The 21,859-nt window shown below is 42.7% G+C and overlaps 1 protein-coding gene across 2 annotated transcripts in view; it reads left to right on the top strand.

Annotated features, from left to right (window-relative positions):
* Positions 1-21,859, top strand: part of ADCY8 (adenylate cyclase 8 (brain)) — a 238,777-nt gene that overhangs the window by 66,530 nt on the left and 150,388 nt on the right. For both annotated transcript variants that reach the window (XM_012647996.1, XM_012647997.1), the window contains exon 3: positions 19,741-19,871. In XM_012647996.1, coding sequence (XP_012503450.1) covers positions 19,741-19,871 — 131 coding nt within the window. The remainder of the gene's footprint in view (positions 1-19,740; positions 19,872-21,859) is intronic.

Genomic DNA, 21,859 nt, shown 5'->3' with positions numbered 1-21,859 from the left:
GGGGGGAGGGGGGAGGAGGGAGGAGGGGATGGGTATATGCATACACAAAGAGTGCAATGCACACCACCCGAAGAACGAACATATTTGAAACTCGGACTTAGGGGGGAAGGGGTGGCAAGGGCAGCATACGTAACCTAAACATCTTCACCCCCATCATATGCTGAAATAAAAAAAAAAAGAAAAGAAAAAAGAAAATCAGGTATCTATGGAAACAGCTGCATATTAATACTTGAAATAAGCAATAATTTGTTTTATATGTCCACATGCAGCTACACGTTAAGTAGTTCTCAAAGGTGTCAGCATCTTCCAACATTTACAATAATGAAAGGTAATTTGCCTGCTCAGAAGTAGACCTGCCCCATGAAGCTAATGAAAGTTATGCTTCAAGGCCCCTCACTTGCAAGGCCCTTCCGAGGACCTTAGAGGGGCCCTAGCAAGTTAAGTAATTGTGATTTTAACAGTCTTTCTTGGAGAGGATTCTCCTATCCTGCCGCCAACTTATTTAAGTTTCAGAACTCACAAAAGTGGATCAGGCCGCTACCCTTGCAGTATATAGAATGTTCTCTGCCCCATACACCTTCAGCACCAAGCCCTTCACCTTGTAAAGACCCAAGTGGTTGCCTATCCTCAGACATAGATGCCAGTTTGAAATTTAACATGTTCTGCATGTTTGTCCAAATATTCTTGAGAGAACAAAAAAAAACTTACAATGTAGAGGTCTTTTCCATACCAGCAGTTACAGTTATCCAAAAGATATGTGCCTTCTTAGCATATTGAAGCAATATTTCGATAGCTTTTATAACGTTACTCCTGCCCCCATCACCAATTATAGCATGTGTTTTAAAGGATTTTGAAGTTACCGTAGTATGAAAGGAATTTTTCAGAATTGGAAACGTTGCTGGGATTTGTCTGATAGCCAACAGCAAGTTTGACCAAGTCTATCTGTGACTTCAGGTCTTTCAATGTTAGACTGTCACTGGAAAAATTTCTGAGAGAAATCTTAACTGTATTTTTAGGCAACTTAATTGCTACATAGACAGTAGAGTCAGACAGAGCTGGTTTTGAATACCAGCTTTGCACTTTATTAGCTATATAAACTTGGGCAAAGAATGTCATTTTATGTGCTTCAGCTCTCCTATCTCTTAAATTGGAATAATCCAGCCTGCCTTGTTGAAGCACTGTGAGACTTATTTGAAATAAATGTCTTTGGCTTGACTAAGTCAGGGACTGGCCCCATCAGGTACCCCTGCCCCACCCCTGTGTCATTCCTAGTGCCCCTGGGAGTTCAAGGTTCTTGCTTCTACAATGGGATGTCCCTGCACCTGCATTCCTCACAGTCTGTATATTCTTGAGGGCCACAGTCACATTCAGAGCCCAGCAACACATTCAGAGTCTGGCATGTATCAGCATGATTACTATTTATTGAAATAAATTGAACTGAACAGACAAATAGAGTCAAATATGCATGCTCTTTGGGTATGCAATGGGATGGTAGCCAAATGTGCAGTGCAACATTTGCAAATATGTGAATAGGAGGACTTCCAGGGTGTACATTATTTCTAAGGGCCTGGTGAATTTTAAAAAGGATTTTTGAGAATGCTGATAAAATCATAAAATGCCTTCCTTCTCTCTCACCTCCGCCACCATTGAACAGAGGATGGTGCTGTTCTAGTCCATTGGTCTTGGAGGTGAGTAAAATCCTCTCCCAATAGATTGGTTCTCCTTTTCTAGACCTTGTGAACCAGCTTCCCATTTGTTGTGACGGGCAGAGATCAGAAAGCCACCATGGCCACAGCCATTAGCTCCAGAGCTGTGTCGCCTTCTAGAACCACCCTGGCAGAACATGGCCAATGGCTGCCTTCTGAACAGCCACAAAACTTGGGCTGCTATTTAGAAATCCAGTATCTCCATAACTGTGGTTTCCAGGAGCAAAAAGAAGAAGTAGCTGAAAAATATCCTCCATCTAACCTCCACATTCTAAATCTTGCAGAAGTGTATCTAACTGGCAAAACCCAAATCATAACCAGAGCTACAAAGATTTGGGGAAATGGAATTATTGGTTTTCCAGTCTCTCCAATTCAGGAGGGATACTCATGGCCTTTTTACGTTTTCAACTGCAACTCCCAGTAAGAAGTTCATTTTACTTGATTACCTAGTACACAAAGGCATATGCAGATATATATAAAACAAATAAAATATTCACAAAACAGTACTAACTTTTACTGTCATGGGAATCTGAAGTCTTCTATTTTATTGCATTTCATTTTTGACTGTTGTATATGATGCACTAAATTTGATTTCAGGCCCACGAATGTGTCACAAGCTCCAATTTAGAAAACACTGCCCTTGCTGTGGTTGGAAGGGACATGGAGATCCTCGTCCAACATGCACATCACAGTTCTTTATGCCCCATTCCAGCTGTATCTCAGCAGTCTCTAGTCTCTCTGGCTGGAGCCGTTAGCATGTGAGTAATTCTGATTCTTCAGAACCCAGGATCCCAGGAGGAAGCATCCCAGGAGCAGGGCATCTGTCCCTCATCTGAGACAGGAGCCATCAAAAGTTGATAAACCAAACATATAAATGGTGCTTTGATGGGCAGAGCACTAGCTTTATCCACAGACAGGGGACAGCTTTGGAAGCCTCTGGCATACATGTATCATCAAGAGTATTCAAAAGAGCACTGGTGTTTGTGTCAAATTTACCAAGTTTTCATATCAGGTTCTGCCACCTGCAGTTGTTGAATCTCTTGGGAAAAGTTCTTCACTTCTGAGCCAATATACTCGTCTGTGAAGCAAGAAAGCCTATTTTATAGCTACAAAAAATACATCCAGAGAGAAGTTTAAATGATATATATTTATATCATTTATTTTTATTTTTCTTAGCTATAAAATGGGTAATGCCCTTAATATTTTATTGCCATCATTTTTGGTCTCTCAGACAACTAGACTGCAAGCATAGTGAAGGCACAGTGAAGCTTGACCACTGCGCTCCCAGGTGCAGAGCAGAATGCCTGCCACTAACTCATTCCTTACTATGTGTTTGCTAAATAAAAATTTATCCCATGCATGAAAGAGTAGTGGATGATACTTCACAATAGATTATACGGAGTCATGGAAAAGATTATGACTCAAGAGTTATCCCCAGATGATCCATTGCACCCAGAAAAGGATGAACTCTAAAGCAGGCTCCATAGCACAGAGCCTGGTGCATAGAATTCACTAATGGATGCAGATTCCTGAGTTCGCATCCAAGTGCTGCTGCTTACTTGCTCTGCGTTTTTAAGACAAATACCTAAGCTCCACGTCTTCATTTCCACATCTGTGAAACATTGGCAACATATATCTACCTCATCATTTGTTGTGATTCATGTACAGAGCTTGACAGATAGTAAGTGCTCAATAAGGGTATTGTTGGTAATAGTTTTGTCAATATGGTTGCTATTCTCGTAGGCATTGCTTTCTCAGTGAAATAATGCATTTCCTATTCCTTGCAGCAGTAGTGACTGGGTGAGGGCACAAGGGACTTCTGGGGTGCTGTCATGGTCTGCTTCTAGGTCTGGTCTCTGTTTATGAGAGTGTATTTAGTTTGTGAAAATTCTGTACATCTGTGATACTTTTCTCTGTTTAAATTATACTTCAATACAAATAAGAAAAAGATCCTTCAGCGGCTTCCCATAGCTTTCAGTATGATGTTAATATTCCCCAGCTTAGTACACAAGCCCCTTTATAACCTGCCCTGGCCCTTGCCAAACTCCACATCCAATTATTTGAAGCTCCATGAATAATGATCTTTGTTGTGTCATCATTACTTCAGTCCTATGATTTCCTCTGCTTGAATCCATTCTCCCTCTTATCCATCCAGCGAAAGCCTATGTGTTCAAAACTCAGCTCACAGACTGCCTCTTCCAGGAAAGCCTTACCTGATTGCAGTAGATGCCCTCTGTTGGGCTTGCACTGTCTTTGACCTTCCATCTGTCACTGCATTTACCACCCTCAGTTATCCTGTCCACTGTCCTGAAGCTCTGCAAGGGCAGCAACCTTTTCTTCAGTAAATTGCATCATTTTGCGGGAGAGTTTGAAAACATATTTGATGAATTATTATTGGAATAAATGAATGAATTATATTATAATGAACCCCTTTCCAAATTATGATCATAGAGACATGGGAATGAGATGAGGCAAAGCTGTAGATTCTACAGATTACATGGGGTTCTCTGACTAGATATATAAATACCTCCAGTATCTGTCGAATTCACATGCAACCCTATTGTCACAGGTTCCCTCTCAGGAGCGCTTTTCTAACTGGGAGCACTGCTTTTACTTCTAAATAATCTAAGCAAGGATATGTGTAACTCTATAACCAATAGTTTATTACTAACATGTGATAACTAACATGACAATGACCACTTGTTAGCTCAGCAACACACCAGAGATATTTAGCAAGCAAATGGTTATTGGGCTCCTACTGTATACTCTACTTGTGCTAAGCCTAAAGAAGTACAAGATTCACTAGACTTTGACTTCAAAGAGCGTATTAATATTAATAATAACATCAGTAGCTAGATGTTATTGAATCCTTTCTATGTGCCAAGCCTTCACATAAATTATCCAGAATGCCTTTCTTCCTTTCATCCCTCATACACAATCTGTCACACCAAATCCAAGATGGATCTAAAACCCATCCACCTCTCTCCACTGGTACCAGGCTTCAAGCCCCTGTCATTTTTCATGGGACAATCAGAATAACCCAAATGGTTTCCTTTTTGCATTTTTGCTTTTCTATAAGCCATTTTTCAACCAGAAGTGTGGCCTTAAAAAGAAACAAAGAAGAAATGCCTGTACATTTATAACTCTCCAGTGGCTTCCCACCAGAGTTGGTGAATTCCAACTGGTAGAACCAACGTAATATCGTTTACGGAGAAGGCATCTGAGATAATCCTGGAAGCCTACATGGATTTAGGCAGATTAGGTTCAAAGAACACGCATAGCTGAGCTGGGAATTATTCAGAGACTCACAAAAATGTCATTGTCCTTGCAGTAAAGACCCTATACTTACAATTTAATGGAGAACAGAAGATAAATCAAAATATATTAGGATTCAAAAATTAAGAGGAAAAGATACCTGATCAAGAGATCTCAGGGCAAGTCTCAGTCTTGCCTCCCACAAACTTGATGACCCTCTGAAACATGCCCTCCAAAAAGAATGACCCTATTAAAATCCTGGCCCTGTCTGTCACTTGATGTGTGACCTTAGGCAAGTCCCTAAATGTCTCTGAGCCTCAGTTTTCTTATCTGTTCCCTGATGGCAGGGGTGGAAATGATGCATAAGAATCTGTGGTGTCTAACTTAGTCCACATCATTATATGCATAAGAAATGTTAGTATTTGCTCTAGGGCTACCTAAAGATGCTACTCATGGCCAGAAGTGACTTCCCTGGGGTCTCTGGCAGCCTCAAGTACCACATACCCAGGTTACAACCCATTTTCGGTATATCTCTGTAGCCAGGCCCACATTTGGAGAGTTCTGATAGACTTAATGCAGGGTCTGTACATGACACAACAGAGAACTATAATGGACTGTGTATATAGAGAAAGAAAGAGAGAGAGATGTATTTTAAGGAATTGGCTCATTCGATTACGGAGGCTAGCACATCGAAAATCTGCAGTTCAAGTCCTACAACCATCAGACCAGAAACCTAGGAAAGAGCTGATGTTGCAATTCAAATCTAAAGGCCATCTGCTGCAGGATTCCTTTCTGCTTGGAGGAGGTCAGCCTTTTTGTCCTAGTCGGGCCTTAAACTGATCAGATAAGGACCACCCACATTATGGAGGGCAATCTGCTTTATGCAAAGTCCATCAGTTTAACTGTTAATCTTATCCGAAATCACCTTCACAGAAATATCCAGAAAAACATTTAACCAAATGCCTGTTTACCACGGTCCAGTGAAGGTGACACATAAAATTAACCATCCCACGAGTTCCTAACGACACGATGCTTAGTAGCGTTTTCTGAGTCTGAGAGACGTAGCTAAACTTCTGTAAAAAGACCTCTTCTCACTCTCCAAAAACGCTTTGAAATCTTTAAGCCCTAAGAAGTGCTTAAAAGAAAGATTTTTCTAAGAGGGGGCTGCTTGGCAGTGGATTCAGTGCCTAACATCTTCTAGGCTCAGCAAATGTGCTCTTTATTCTTCACGTTTGATTAAATTCCTTTCAGGAGAGCTCCGTGTGTCGTATTGCCTTTGGTTTATCATTTTATTACCAAAGAACAAAAGTGCCTCCCTTTTTATTTCCCAATGTTAGAGTTGTTGCTATATCAGACTAGGACCTCAAATGAAGGTCACCACAGGTGCACTGGGCCTTGGTTAGGGTACAGCTGAGGGCCGAAGCATGCATTGCCACATCATGGGTCATCCTACTTGAGAAGAGCTGAGAATTGGGGTGGGGTGGGGACCGGGGAGGGTGCGTACCACTAAGTAGTCACCGGAGGAGTGGAGAGGAGTATTTGTTTATTGACATCATTTGAAACTGCCAATGAGACCATAAAAAGTAGAACAACTTTGAGTCCTCTTATTATTATTTTAAATTCTGTACAGACAAGGGACCCCCTTATTGCCTACAGCTGGTACAAACCCCTCCCCATTTCCTCCCGCCCAACTTCTATGGTATGGCACTGCTGCTAAGCATGCTACAAAGACGTATCTCACTGAGTTCTGACAATAGTCCCATAAAGGACCTCAATTATCATTTTACAGACGAGGACAATGAGGTTTAGAGAGGTTAACTAATTTGGCTAAGGTCGCACAGCTGAGTTAGAGAACCTGAGCCATGGTCTAGGAAGGCGTGGCCTTGGCCCGTCTTGTGCACGGGGGTCTCCTGGCACTCGGAGGGCGTCCAGCAAGGATTGAACAAATGAAAGCACGAGGAAAGAACTTCATCCCAAGCTTTCCAATCTGATGTATCTGGGAACTGCTAAGGAAGGGACCTGAGAAAATCTTCACTCCTTGAAAAGATAAAAAGAAGAAAAAAATATCCCTGAAACCTGAATTTTGTGACTCATTCTTTAAATTGCACACAGTGTCATGGAATACGGACTAAAGATAATGCAGGCCATAGCCTGTGAGTTGGCCACTGGGAGGAATTAAAACACATCTGATGGCTACTGCCATTTAGTAAGCACCTACTATGTACAGAGCTCTGTGCAAGGAGCTTTGTCATTTAGTCTAAACAACAATCCTGGGAGGTAGTATTGTTATTCCTATTCTGTAGATGAAGAAACTGAGGCTCAAAGGGGTCGTATAAATTATCACTGTCACAGAGCACATGAGTTGCTGAGCTCAGCCAGGATTCATATCAAGCTTGCCTGACCCCAAAATGCTTCAGTGTCTGTATTTCTGAGCAGAACCAAAATTCCTGGGGTCTTAGACCACCAACAAATAGGGATGATACCCGGACTTTCGAGTGTCTTGTTGAATCAATCTAAAGAGAACCTACAGAATGTGCTTTCATGGGCCAATAAAACAACAGCTTCTGCACACCTGTGCTCACACTTGGCTTTCAGAAACAGTTCCAGGTGAAAATTCTATAAAAGCTCTAAGATAAAAACCCAAATGCCAGAGTCAAGATTTGACAACAAAAATTTTTAATTTTTTAAAAATTATTAAAAATGTGACTGTAGCTTTTTCACTGTGTACTACAACTGCCTTTTCACATATCATGTCTGTTCGTTTTCCCTACGTTTTCTTTTTAATGTTCCCTTTCTAAAAACTCAATAGCTTTAGCACCAATATACAACTAGAGTTTGAAAACAATGCTTAAAATAGAGCATGCTTGCCAGTGAATTTAACAAATACTTGAGCTGTGGTTACAATGTGCTAGACACTATTTAATTCCTTCACAAATATTAACTCATTTAATGCCACTCCAACATGATGTAGATGCTGTTATTATCCCCAATTCACAGATGAGGCAGCTGGTACAGAGGGTTAAGTTGGAGTCCCAAGTCAGGGGTGGGAAAGGGCAGAGGTAGGGTTCAAACCCAGAGCCAGCTCCAGGGCTGTGCACATGACTCCTATATCATGCTGCCTTTTGTAGTCACTTCCATCACCCTGGGCCCCCTGCTTTGCAGTCCTCCTCTCAGAGCAAGATGCTTGATGCTGGTCTGGGTCAAGTATTTACCTTTTATTCATCTGTTCCTTCCACAAACATGCACCGGCTGCCGTATTGTGCCCATTTGTTTCCTGCCCTGCCCCTCACTTTTTTGAGACGTCCCTCCTCCTCTCTACACCCAACCCATCCCTCTCTTAACAGTCACCCCAGTAATGACCATGCTCATTATCGTGACACTGCACCCATGACCACAACTTTAGGTGCTGTGGTTTGACTCATGTAGAGTCCTTGAGCAGATGTGCTGAGACTTGGACTGAACAAGGGTCTCCTCCAAATGGCCGAAGATATAAGGTGTTGGAACCAAAAGGTCTCAGAGACTGAGAAGTGAGAGGAAGGAGAAAGCTGGCCTTCAGGAGAAGCAGACACCAATTATTATGGGAGTCATGACAGGTCATGGAGTCCTTTTGTTCAAGGGTCAGCCTCAGTATTGCCGTTAGATTCCATGAGTCATCGAGGATACATATAATGAAGTCTGATTTTGCTTCAGCTATGTTGAGTTGAGTATCTGCATCTTTATCATCAAAAGAGTTCAGACGAATACTGCCACTTTTTTGCCAAGCTTGTGTTGAGTTGGGTTCTGGAGGTAGAGGAAACAACACCTTAACTCTCAGTATCTCACATTCTAGGGTGGATGACAGACCTCGAAACAGGAATTGCAAAATCCTTTTTTAGCTGAAATAATCAGAAGGGATGGTTGCCTGATTGATTGAAAAACTAAGCTAAAGTGAAGGGTTATGAAAAATTATGATTAAACATTTTATTTGTAACTTAAGATAATAAATTCATTATCTGGTCTTTTAAAAGAAGACCAAGGCATTTTTTTTCCTTTTTCAAGTGTATATCTAGTGTTTTTACAGAGACCACAGCCATATTGCTTCAGTTAAGATTTCCAATTCATTAAAATGGAGCAAGAATTTAAAAGCACTTGAAAAATTATCAGAGTGTCTTCTGGACTTTTATGATTTTTCCCACAGCTGTCTTGCCCACATTGAATTTGATATCAGTGTTTTAGCTATCAACATTGCAGTCTTCCCAAAGCATTTAGTTCCATTTTTATGCAAACGGCACCTCTCATTTCCTACTTATTTAATATTTTTATTTAACATTTAATTAAATTCAAGTAAGTACATTAACAGAAAAACTGACATAGCTGGGTGTGGAAACAAGCTCAGTGGTTCCTGGACAGCGTGGGGCTGCAGATGGAATAGAAGCTATAGGCACGTAGAGGCTTCCTACCAGCTGGGAGCCTTTCACGCAGCAGTGGCCTGGTCTGCTGGCATGTGTGAGAGAGGAATTGAAGAGAGTGGGTTACTCCAGTAAATCAGTTAAGCCAGAGAGCTGGTTAAATGGAAGTCAGGGCACAATGGCTCATCCCTGTAATCCTAGCACTTTGAGAGGCCAAGGCAGAAGGATCACTTGAGGCCAAGAGTTTGAGACCAGCCTGGAGCAACATAGTGAGACCTTATCTCTACAAAAAAAAAAAAAAAAAAAAATTAGCCAGGTTTGGTGGCATGCACCTACAGTCTCATCTACTCCGGAGGCTGAAGCAGAAGGAGTTTGAGGTTGCAGTCAGCTATGATGATGCCACTGCACTCTGGCCAGACAACAGAGTGAAAATCATCTCAAAGAAGAAGAAAAATTGGAAGTCAGCCAAGAGAGCTTCTACCACACTAAGGTGGTACAAGAGATGGTTCAAAGGCTGGCACAGGTTTCAATGGGGCAGAGGAAGGCAGGTCTACATGGCATAGGAGGATGTGGGGGAACTCCATGAAGTTGGTGTCACTTCAGCAGACATCCCAGGTGCAGATCCAACATGATCAAAGGGATGCATGACTTTTCTGAGTAACTGCATGGCTTAACACATTGGAATGGAGAGGCCTTGTTTTAGTGATGAGCACAGGCCTTATTCCTGAGATTAACACATTGACTGCCACACTAGAAAACAATTTTTTTCCTTGGGGCCACAGCGTTTTGTTATAAACATAGACTAAAAACTTCAAAAACAATCCTCTCTAATTTAATAAAAACTTCATTATTTTTTATTATTTTCTGTGTGTGAGTTATATTTAACTTGAAAAATAGTTCACGCAGCTCCCAAAGTAAAGAGATGAGTGAGTTGCATATGCTTCACAAGGCCCCAGGCTCAAAACCAGCATGAGTTGAATACAACTCACATGGCAGTTAGTGTTAAACACCCAATGTTTAGTCTCTATTGATCTTTCTGGCCACTTGGTCTCTATCTTGTTCTGAGTCTGGACAGTACACTGTATAGAAGCCTAGCTTCCTTTCCATTCTGTTGTGAGCTCAGACAGCCTTCCAGGGCCTCACCTGCTACTATAGAACAGTCTATCCCAAGTCACTGTGTCGCCTGCCCACATTTCTAGCATGGGACTGCTCCTGACTTACTGCCACAGTGCTTGTCAGGCCAGCCACATTTGCTAGACCTCTCTGATACCACGACTGTCATCTCAGGGGCTAAGCCTGTAAGCACTCCATGAAGTCCAGGATCATGTCTGCCTTGTTCACTCCTGTATCTACAGTGTCTAACACAGGACCTTGTCTACGGTAGAATCTCAATTAAAGTTTGTTGAATAAACAAGTGAGTTTAACGAAAGACAGTATGCCATGGCCTCAGTACTTGCTGTCCTCTGTGCCTGGAGCACCCTTCCCTAGCTTTCCAGAGGGCTGGTTCCTTCTGTCCTTCAAGTCCCAGCTTAAATCTCACTTTTTTGAGGACTCCTTCCTTGATCATTTAGCCAAAGTAGCCACTAACTCCCCCAAATCTCCGCTGTGGTCTGTTTATTGTCTCCAGAACATTAGTCCTATGAAGGCAAACACCAGGTCTGCTTTTGTTTTCTGCTGACTTTCCGTGCCCTCCCCTGTGCCACCCACCCCTATATTTGGTGAACCAATGAGTAAATGAGTGAATTATGCTCCAAGTTTCAGAAAAAAAATAAAAGAATATCGACTTGGGTCTTCACTGTGCACTTAACTAATAATGCATGATTTGGGGTTGCCTGATTTACTTAAACTCTTTGCTTCTCAGTATCTTCATATGTAAAACAAGATACAAATAGCAATTTACTCACTCTTATAATGAATTCCAAATAGCCAATGATGCAAAGCACTTGGCGTGCTACATAGTGTGCAATCAATAAGATACTGTCTATAAACTCAGAATAAGTTGCCCCCCGTTGCCTGGACCTTGGCTGCAGTGAACGCTGCTTTGCCTGCAGTAGAGAGGGACAGAGAGATTAACGAGAGGTCTCTCAGTCTGTAAGAGCCTGAAAGTGGCCAGCTCTTGCTGACGCCATTCAGAAAGAAACACTGCTCCTGTATGGGAGCCCAGAAGTGTTGCCCACACCACGGGCCTGCCCTGCTCCCTTTTTCCTCCCCACCGTAAGTATTTGCATAACATAAATATCCTGACCCCTCACTGTTTTGCCCTTGGCTTCCCCTCGTGTGTACTGTAGCAATTGGTGCCCATGAACTCGTTTGGGAATTGCGTACGTTATGTGAGATAACTGGTGGCATCCAGACAGGAGCCACTGATGGACTCTGAATCAACCCAGGGTCTCTTTTTCATGCAAATGGACAAAGCCAGGGAGAAAAAGATGTGCAGAATGTGAGCGCCAAGGCCACCCAGGGCCACAGTCTGGCTCCAGGAGAGATTCTGGTACTTCTGATCTCCAAAGCCAGAAAAGGATACATTGTGCCCCAGCAGGAGCTGGGAATTGTATTAAAGATAAAACTTTCCTTTTTCTTTCAGGTTGTGTTTTCAGGAGATGTGAATGATGTTTCTCAAGCAGTGAACAAATCTGAAGGAAACAAAAGTGCTGAAAATGGGCTTTTGTAAGCAGACTCCAGGCAAACTCCCATCGTCTTGCAGAAAATGCTTTACAAACGCAGGAGCTGGGACAGTTGCCAACAGCACAACTGGCTGGGGGCTGGCAAGCCTGGCTGCTGGAGAATTTCACTATTAACATTTTATTTGCGAAATCTCCCATGAAAACATTGATGACATGATATTATACTTGAGGATCAAATGAGGGTTGCCACTGAAAGACTCTATTTAACAAATAATTCTTGAATGTCCTATCCCAGGGACAGTACTGGCCTCTATAGAGAACACAGCCATGAGCGGGACACAGCCCCTGCCTTCCGTGTGTTCACGGGATTGTTTAGGAAATATTTATTTAGCACCTACTACTCTCAAGCACTGAGGAAGTTACTGAGGATCCTGAGGTGAACAAAACAGAGAGAGTCGCTGCCTTCAAAGTATGCATGGTCTTGTAAGGAGAAGCAGACAACGGAACATGTGTCATGGGCATTACAAGGGGGGAAGTCAAGGCATCAAAGGTTCTGAGTTGCAAGGCACTAGTACCTAGACCTTCCCAGGAAAGGAACATTCAGTGACTTTAAAGCAGAGCCCTGTGGGACAAGTGGGAACTGTGAAGGATTGGAGAGAGACTTGTGAAGATCCAGCGTCAAAAAACTGATTGGGGATTTTAAAGAAGTGAAAGACCTTCATTGTGCTTTTAGCCAAGAGTGAGAGGGAAAGAAAGTGGTGTAAAGAGTGACTAGAATCTGAAACAGTGGCCAGGAGATATTATAAGGGGTTTGGAATTTCTCCAAACAGCGGGGTTCAAATTTGGGAATTGGCATGATCCGAACTAGGAATTGTGTTAAAACCAAAACGCAGTCAGGCAGTCTATGGGATTGGCCTGCCCATAGGAGCACAGACTTGAGCCATCCAAGAAGACACTCGTCCTGTGATCACATATGGGACCAACCATAGTCTTTCTGGTTACCATTCATTTGCCCCTGGGTCACCACCGAATCCCAGAGTTGTTCATCTCACCTCTCCCCTAAATTCAGTGTCTGCTAAATTCAAGTACCTTCAGTAACGCTGCTGTGTCTTCTGGCGCTGGCCCAGCCGCGCTCTGCTCTCATTCCCCAGGCCAGGTAGCTGTCCCGCCCACCCCATCCCGACCACCTCCCAGCCCCATGTCTGGTTGTGCCATCCCTGCCTGTGCATAGGTGGCTGTGGGAACCCTCCCTCTCTGTGCAGCCTAAAGCGAAATAAGCAGGACCTTGATTTGCTTGGTGATGATAGCCCAAGGATGACTAATAAATAGGTTTCATTTTCCTTGTTAATTCAGTTTAATCGGTAAAGTCCGCCAGCGCTGTCTTTGGAGGCTGAGCTAGGGTCAGTGTGTGAGTAAATCAGTGGTGCCTGCTATGGACAAATAAAGGGAAGTTAAGTTAAGCAGTACATCCTTAAGCCTCATTTTCCTTCCCCAATCCAGAGTAAATATTAATACCCACCTAGGGGAATCCATTTGGTTAGACTTAAAGCACCATCCTTTATAAGTCCAGAAACCCAGGAGTCTTCCTTTATACCACCCTTGCCCTCTTTCGGAATCCTAATTCATAAAAGTCTCCAAAATATCCCTTCCCTGGCCCAGGTTTCTCCACCCCCACTGCCATGAGCTGGGTTCAGGTACCCTCATCTCTTGCCTGGACTATTGCATTAACCATTCATTTGCTTTCGTTCTTCCCTCTCTCCATATTAACAGTTTCATTGAATCTCCTCTTTTTCACATTTCAGTTGGAATGGTAATGAAAAAAATCCAAATCTGACTATGTCCCTGATCCCCAAACAAAACACTTTAGTTGCTTCTCGTAATTCTTGAGATAAAGACCCAAGAGCGCCCAGCACGCCTCCGTCTCTCAGCCCGCTCCACTCCACTTCACTTGGCTGGACTCCGGCCACAGCCTTCTGTTTGGTTTCCCAAACATGCTTTGCTGTCTTCAATCTGGCCTGCGTACATGCTGTTGCCTTCTCTTAGAATGGCGTTCCACAACCACCAGCACACACATCAGTACACACTTGTGTACATGCACACACACTTCAATTAATTAACTGCTCATCTAAATTAATCCCCCATTTGAAATTCTCAATGCATCATGCATGTCTCCTTCATAGCACTTATTACAGATGTAGTTGAATAACTATTTCTGCAATTATTTGGTTACTGTCTCCCTCTCCCACCAGACCATGCGGGGATCATGTCCTGCTTTCTTTGTTCACCACTGTACTCTGACTACCTATTGCAATGTTTGGCACTAGAAATTTTTACAGGGATTATGAGTTATAATTTTTATAGCTACTTTATTTTCTTATAAATTTCACACAAAGATAAATTTTAATAGGAAAGAAAGTTAAATGAAGAGTGTGTGAATTGCGTGTCTACAACTAACCGCTTTGCCTGTAAGAATACCATCGTGAACATTTCTGTAGGCAACAGATCAACATCATAATTACTAAATCAAAGGTATGTAAAGTGACAGTTTCAATGGAATCTTCCCTAAATCTACTCAAATAGAAAGCATGTTAATATATGTCAACATATACTTTAATGTAGTTGAGTATTTTAATAGCTACTGGTGTAATAAGGTTTATTATTATACACTCTCATTATTATATACTCTCTTATTTTAAAATTATTACTTGTGGAACAGTGGATTGGAAAGGTAAGAATAAAATAAAGTCCTTCATCACATAAATCAAATAGCAAATATAATATATATTGAAGGGCTAATATGAGCCAGGCATCATTCTAAGTGCTGGCATTATTGTACTGAAAAAAAAAGAGACAGAATGTACACTTTTGTGAAGCTGACATCCAAGAGGATAGATGGACAAAAAACAAGGTAAATAAATAAAATACATAGAAAATTAAATAATGATGGGTGCTAAAGAAGAAAAATACGTGAAACACAAAAGGAGCACTGAAGTGAGAGGCCAGGAGTGCGTGACCACTTAGACAAGGGCATGGGGGAGCCCTCGGGAGCAGGTAACCTTTGCATAAAGACCTCAAGAAAGTGAGCTGCTTTCATTGTTTTTATCTATTCAGTTATCTACAATTATTAATAAGCTGGGTTGTTTTAATATCTTGAAATAGCTGTTTTCACCGCCTACTTGCTTATAAAACATCCCTTATGAATAAACAAATTTATTCACACATTTTTGTGGGCCTCGTGGAACGCCATGGGTGCTCCCAAGGGATTATGTTGCTTCCAAGGGTCACTTGTTCCACGTGTCAAACCCAAAGGACAGATTCAGACCTGCCGCCCTTATTAGCTTTCAGCATAGGCCACTCCAGACGCTACCCTGGAAGTGGCTGCAGCCTCGGCTCCAGCTAAACAATGGGGAGGGGCTTCCTTGCCATCCCCTTGAGCTGTTTCTAGTAACCATCTCAGGATTTTGGAGCTCAGGAATGAATATCTTAGCCCAGCATTTGGTAAGATTCAAAACCCCAGTCTAAGCTAGTATTAGTATTATTGTTTGAGGTTAGCAGTTCCTTACAGGCCCATTTGATCTATTCTAGTGTTTCAGATTCAGACCAGGAGTTTGTTCACTCATTCATTATTTGTACATTTATTGAGGTCGCATTATGGAAGGCATCATGCTGGGCCTTGGATATAAAAAGATGAACTCAAAGAGCTCAGAGTTACGTAAACAGACAAGTACCATGTCTTGTAATAAATGCTGTGAGAAAGATCTGTGCAAAGGGCCATGCTATTGGAGGGAGTAACTCCAATTCGCATTCACCCAGGAAATGAGATATGCCCTAAAATTTGAAGATGAGTAGGAGTCCGTGTGCTAACCAAGGGAAGCGACAAGGGAGAAAGGACCTTCACAGCAGGAAGAACAGTGGCACACACTGTAGCGACCCATGCTCAGTACAATACAGTGAATATCCCACGACTTCCTGCTCAGAATAGAGGATGCAAGGATAGACAAGGCTGTCCCACCTTACAGGTTCCTACAGTGTAGGGGAAGAAAACAAGGGTTAGTCAAGCAAAGCTGCACTTTCCCATCCTAAGATAAAACCAACCGGTTCCTCGGATTCAACTTCAGATAATTGCATTTAATAACCTGCCTCCCAGGCATTTCTTCCCATCAAGAGATCCAGTGCAGAGTCCACATGTCTCAGAATCGGCTGAGTTCCAATAAAAGGAGACCCACCATGGGGTCATCTTTGCAGCTGTAAGTTCCTTAACTGCTCAGTTTTTAAAAAGTGCTTTTAGTTTACATAATATATGGTAGCAAAAATTCAAGGCATCACTTGCCTATTTTCATTGATTTCTTTTAACTGTACTATTCTGTTTGATTTTTATTTGTTTACATTAAGGGCTCAATTAAGTAATCATTGAGCATCACGTGTATGCTTTGTTTGACTCTAGACATGCTGTGCACTTCTAATTTCAATAGTAATTACATTTTTAACTTCTGAGAATTAGGTTTTGAGGGATTTTTTTTCAGGAAAACATTTCTCTGATAAGGTGAGGAGAAAGCTCCCAACAGGCTCTGGAGTCTGCCCTTTCTTGCTGTGTGATTTTGGGAAATTACTTTACTTCTCCGAGCCTTAGTTTTCTCATTTGTTAATCCACAATGAGATATCCCTGCCATAGAGTTACAGTGACTATTTTGTGAGATTATGTCTGAAGCTCCCTAACTGGGGGCCTGGCCCACAGGGTGCTCTCAGAGCACAGAATTGGTAGCTAGAAAGGATGCATATCCTATTGTGCCATCCAGGAAGCCTCTTAGTCTCCACCTGTAAAACCTCCCTCTGGGATCTTGGCTGTCTTATTCCCTGTGCATCTCCTATGCCTAGAACTGAGCCGGCATTAGTATAATATGTTCTCAATAAATATTTGTTAAATGGATGAATTAATTAATTAATAATGAATGGAAAAAATCTTTGAAACCTCACCGCTTTTAGGAATCTTCCTTCAGGAACTCCTCCCCATCTTGTCTGGTGAATATGGCTTTTTCCTACTCTGAGGCTTCATTGTATACTGTTAGCTCCTATCGTAGGATTATCCCACCTCCTGCCTTAACCTATAGTTATTTTATAAAGAGCCATGTGGATCAGGTAAGAGGCGATTAGAAATACATTTTGTAGGAAGTAGAGCTGGTAGTGCTATTTTTAGAGTCAGGAGGATTTGGTTTCAATTCTTTGCTATTTACGATCTAGGTGCTCATGTTGCTAGGTGATCAGTTTACTAAAGCCATGCTTTTGTTTTATTCTGCGAGTATCTGTTTTATAGAACTATAGTAAAGGTCAAGTATAATAATGTGCCCAGTAGTGAGTATTCAAACACCTGAGGGGCTTTTAAAAACTCTACCTGTCTGACTGTTCTGCCCAGAGTCCAATTCAGTACGTCTGGGAGAGGCGGGGACAGCTGCTCTTTTACAAAGCTCCAGGCCATCTTGATGGAAGGTCAGAGTACAGAAGCCATGAGCCAGCCTCATAAATACGTCCATGGACTTGAATTTCAGGGCAGAACATCTTCACTAGGTCCTGGGAAGGAATGCCTTTCTTGCCTCTCTCTTCAGTTTCCATCTCTTCCCTACATTCGGGTCATCTTAGGAGCTGCAGAACCTTTTTATTCTCTGTGCCATTCTCTTCCTAATGCAAGCCCTTCTGTCCTATCAGTACAGTTCTAAGACATCACCCCAATGCAGCACGAATGAAAGCATGATTTGCAATTAAACACTCTCACAAACTGACCGTGGGGTCCCTGCGTATGTGTGTGAACCTTGTATTCCCGCTCTATCGCCTCCCTTGCAGATGCAGATGCAGATGGCATCTTAATTAAACATTCTCAGCCACCAGCAGAGCACCAGTGCTCCCCAAAGCTGTCATTAGCCCTACTTCCATCCAGCAGCAATTGCAAGAACAGAGCCACAAGTACCTGGGAAGCTGACAAACAGCACTAATGAACACAAAATGGACATGATGTAGGGGCATTTGCAGAGAGCTTGCCTCTCAGTCCCACAATGGGACAGCTTTCAAGAGAAAAGAGCTTCATCATATGACATTCAGTGGGCACTTCATTAATAAAGCCTTTTCATTGAGAGGCAGGATTGAGTTGAAGTGAGAGCAGGGAGGAGGAATTGATGGCAGGCCCCTCACGTATTTCATTGCACTGAATTCTCACAGCAACCCTGCAAAGTAGATGATATCATTGCCATCGGCCAAATTAGGGAACTATGGCAGCGAGAGATGACGCAATTTATCTAATGCTACATTTCTATCAAGTGATGGAGGCAGATCCAGACTCCTCCATCAGACTCAAAGTCCAAGGCTTTTCTCAGCTCACCAAGAATCCCAGCAAAATAACAAGGGAAAGGATTCTGCCCTGCCAGTGCCATTTGCTAACTTTCAGATTGTGCAAGTAATTTCATCTCTCCTGGACTCAGTCTGTCCATTAAATGAAAATAATTATTTCTGTGTGCTTATTTTCAGGGTTTTGTGAAAAACGCATGAAAGAATGGATGATGACAATGCTTAAGATCCATAAATACCTACAAAGATATGAGACACTGTGATGGTTAGAACACACCAGTCCTACGCTCAGCTTGACATTATAGTAAACCACGCGTCAGAAGCCAGACTCTTGCTAAACAAGGATTTTAGGATTTAGTTCATGTTACTAGTTAAATCAGTTACTTTGCTTTTTATCTACTGCAGTGATCACAGTAGAAAGAATATAAATCGTTCTCACTTTCAGGCTGCGTGTGTTTCACTTCCTCTCATCTTTGATAAAGAGTTGGTGCCTCATAAGCCTGGTTTCTGTCCTATGCTCTCTGTTTTTATAAATGTGGCTCACTCTCCCCATGAACCAAACTCAAAACCTACCCATCACAGTGTGTGCACCCTATCTCTCTCCTACCATCTCAGTTGCCTGCCAGTCCTACAGATCTGAGCTCCACCATCCCCTCTCACCTGGACCACTGCAGGAGCCTCCCTTGCTGGCCTCTCTGCCGCCAACCTTGGCCCTTCCCCACAATTCACTCTCCAAACCTCAGTTAAAGTGATCTTTTAAAACATAAACTAGTTGCGTCACTCTTCTGTGTAGTACTGCTTAGTGGCTTCCAGTTGTAGTTGGAATTAAATGCAAACATCTTACACTGGCCAGGGGATTTTTCTCACAGTCATCCAACCTCATGACTTGTCATCACATCCTTCCATCACCACTCTCCAGCCACACCATTGCTCTTTTCAGCCTTGGGACATTTGCAGTTGCTATTTTCTCTTGCTAGACTTCCTGCACTACACAGGGTTGACTCCTTCCAAACTGTCAGATCTCAATTTAAATATCAGTTCCTTAGTGAGGTCATTCTGAATCCCTGATTTGAATTACCATCATCAACCATCATACTCTGTCATCGTGACCTGCTCTTGCATGGCACTTTTAACATGTTCTAACTGTGTGGGAGTGTGTCCGGGTGTGTAATACTTAATGTGTCTTCCTTGTTGGAATGTAAGCTCCGCGATAGTCAGAACCACACCCATTGGGTTCACCATTGCATACCCAACGCCCAGCATAGTGCCTGGCAAGCAATAAGTCCTCAGTAGATAGCTGTCATGTTCACAGAATGGTATGAAACTGTCAATTCCACAGAAGTTCATCCAAGAGCCCCACAACTTCTACCCCCTCCCATCTGAGATGCGCTGGTCAGCCTAACGAAACCATCCCTGTCTGTTGCTCTGTTTCAGGAGCGTCTCGTGCTGTCTGTGCTACCCCGGTTTGTCGTCCTGGAAATGATCAATGACATGACCAATGTGGAAGACGAGCACCTGCAGCACCAGTTCCATCGCATCTACATCCATCGCTATGAGAATGTCAGGTGAGCAACGCAACTGACACCTCCGCCCAGTTCTCCAAGTGATTCGTGTGTGCCTGACTGCTCTCATCACACTGCCGTGGCTTCTGCCTGCCTGAGTGTCAGCACCTTTCCTCACCCGGTTGATTAACTTATTAACTAGTGATTATTCATCAGTGAGTTCTACATTTCCAAAATGAGGCTAGAGAAGGACATCAGAGAATTCAGTTATATTGCTCAGCTCCCCTATAGTGGGCTTGCCTGTCTTTGCATTTTGAATGGGAAAGAGAAACACTTTTTATTATTAGAAAAATAACCTCAGGATTCAATCTGGCAGTTTCAAGTGTGATCACATGGGTCTCTTCCTTATATTTCTCATAAGTGTCTTAAAACACAAGAAAAGGACTACAGCTTCTTTTCCTTTGCAAACATATTTTTGGCCAACCACCCATCCATCCAACCACCCATCAACCCTACCTATCCATCCACCCACACACTCATCCATCCACCCATCAGTCCATGTGTCCATCAGTGCCCCATGTGTGCCCGGCGCTGCACTGGGCATCATGGCATATACTGCAAATCAAAGAGCGACACCATAGTGAGGCAGACCTGTTTCTGCATCCCAATTCTGCCTCCTCCTTGGACAATTTTCTTACCTGAATCTCAGGATGCTTCTCTGTAAAATGGGCATTTTGATAGCCACCCTGCAGGGTTTTATTAGATTATGTGAGTGAAAATTGATACAGAACGTAAGACAGGCAGGGTTAAGCATTCAGTAGAGCATTAGGCATATTGTAGGTCGTTTCAGACATGTTTCCTAGTTGCAAGCAAAAGCATCCAAACCTGGCTGATTTAAAAGACATGTACTGGAAGGTTATATGGTGGCTCACAGAATAATTGAGGAAGGATGGAAAAACAGGCCAGGAAATGGGCCAGAATGAAGCAAGGCCACAGAGTGAGATGCATAGCCTAAGTCACACCAGAGCAGTAGGCCACCTAGGATGCCATTGCACTGTCTCTAAGCAGTCAATTGCTTGTGCTATCAAGCCCTGTCTCCTGACACAGTGAGCCACCACCATAATTCCTCCTGTAGCCCCCAGAAATGGATGGTTCTGTCTTTGCTCTGATTCCACTCCCTGCTCCTCCTACTTCTCTGCATCTCAAGTGAAAGGTTAGGGCAGATGATGGGTCAGTCTGATTGGCTAAGCCCAGTCATTTTCTAGAAGTGCCTGGCAAGCAAGTATCTGGCATTTTCAGCTTATAAAGTAGAATTGCACTTGCCTCCCACCAAATATCATAAGGTAGAAATTTCCCAAACGTAGGGCAGAAGTCCATACATTGAACAGCTCTAAAAATACATACATACACTCTTAATTCCTTTCTTCCTAACTTTGGTAGAATGGAAAAACAACTTTTCCCACTTACCAGCATCTCTAGATGTTCTACTCCTGGCATCCAGGGACACACATTTTAAAGCAATGTGCGGCAGAAATGATGATTCTAACACAACCCTTCAGCAGGCAGAGCAGGATAGATCATTCTCAGGGCCTTGTTCAAAAATTAAGCTACAGTGATTTAGATGCGTGACTTTACAAAACAACCCTTTGTTAAGCAGGAACTCCAATAAGAAATGTACCCCAGATCTAGGTATTGGTCCCACGGATTATAGGAATTCCTCAATACCAATTCTAGAACAATAGGTAGCTATTAATCATAACAGTGTGGAGTTCTACTATTAAATAGGCAAAGAGTGCCAAGAGATCATAAGAAGAGGACAATCCAGGGCAGAGAGGTGGAAGGGTGGAGGGTGGGAAGGTGGCGGTAGGTAGAGAAACCTTCCTGGAAGAGAGGATTCTTATCAGCCTTATTTGAGATCGAGTCAATAAAATGAAAACAACAAAGAAGCGAATTCTGAACAAAGGGAACAGCAGGAATGAAGGCAGAGGCCTGGTACACATGGAGAACCATAGGTGGTTTTACATATTTCTTCCCTGGTGAGAAGATGGCTT

Source organism: Propithecus coquereli, unplaced genomic scaffold (assembly GCF_000956105.1).
Source record: "Propithecus coquereli isolate 6110/MARCELLA unplaced genomic scaffold, Pcoq_1.0 Scaffold28, whole genome shotgun sequence".
In the NCBI taxonomy this organism is placed as follows: domain Eukaryota; kingdom Metazoa; phylum Chordata; class Mammalia; order Primates; family Indriidae; genus Propithecus; species Propithecus coquereli.
The sequence above is the reverse complement of the archived record's forward strand: the minus strand, read 5'-3'. Positions and strand labels throughout refer to the sequence as shown.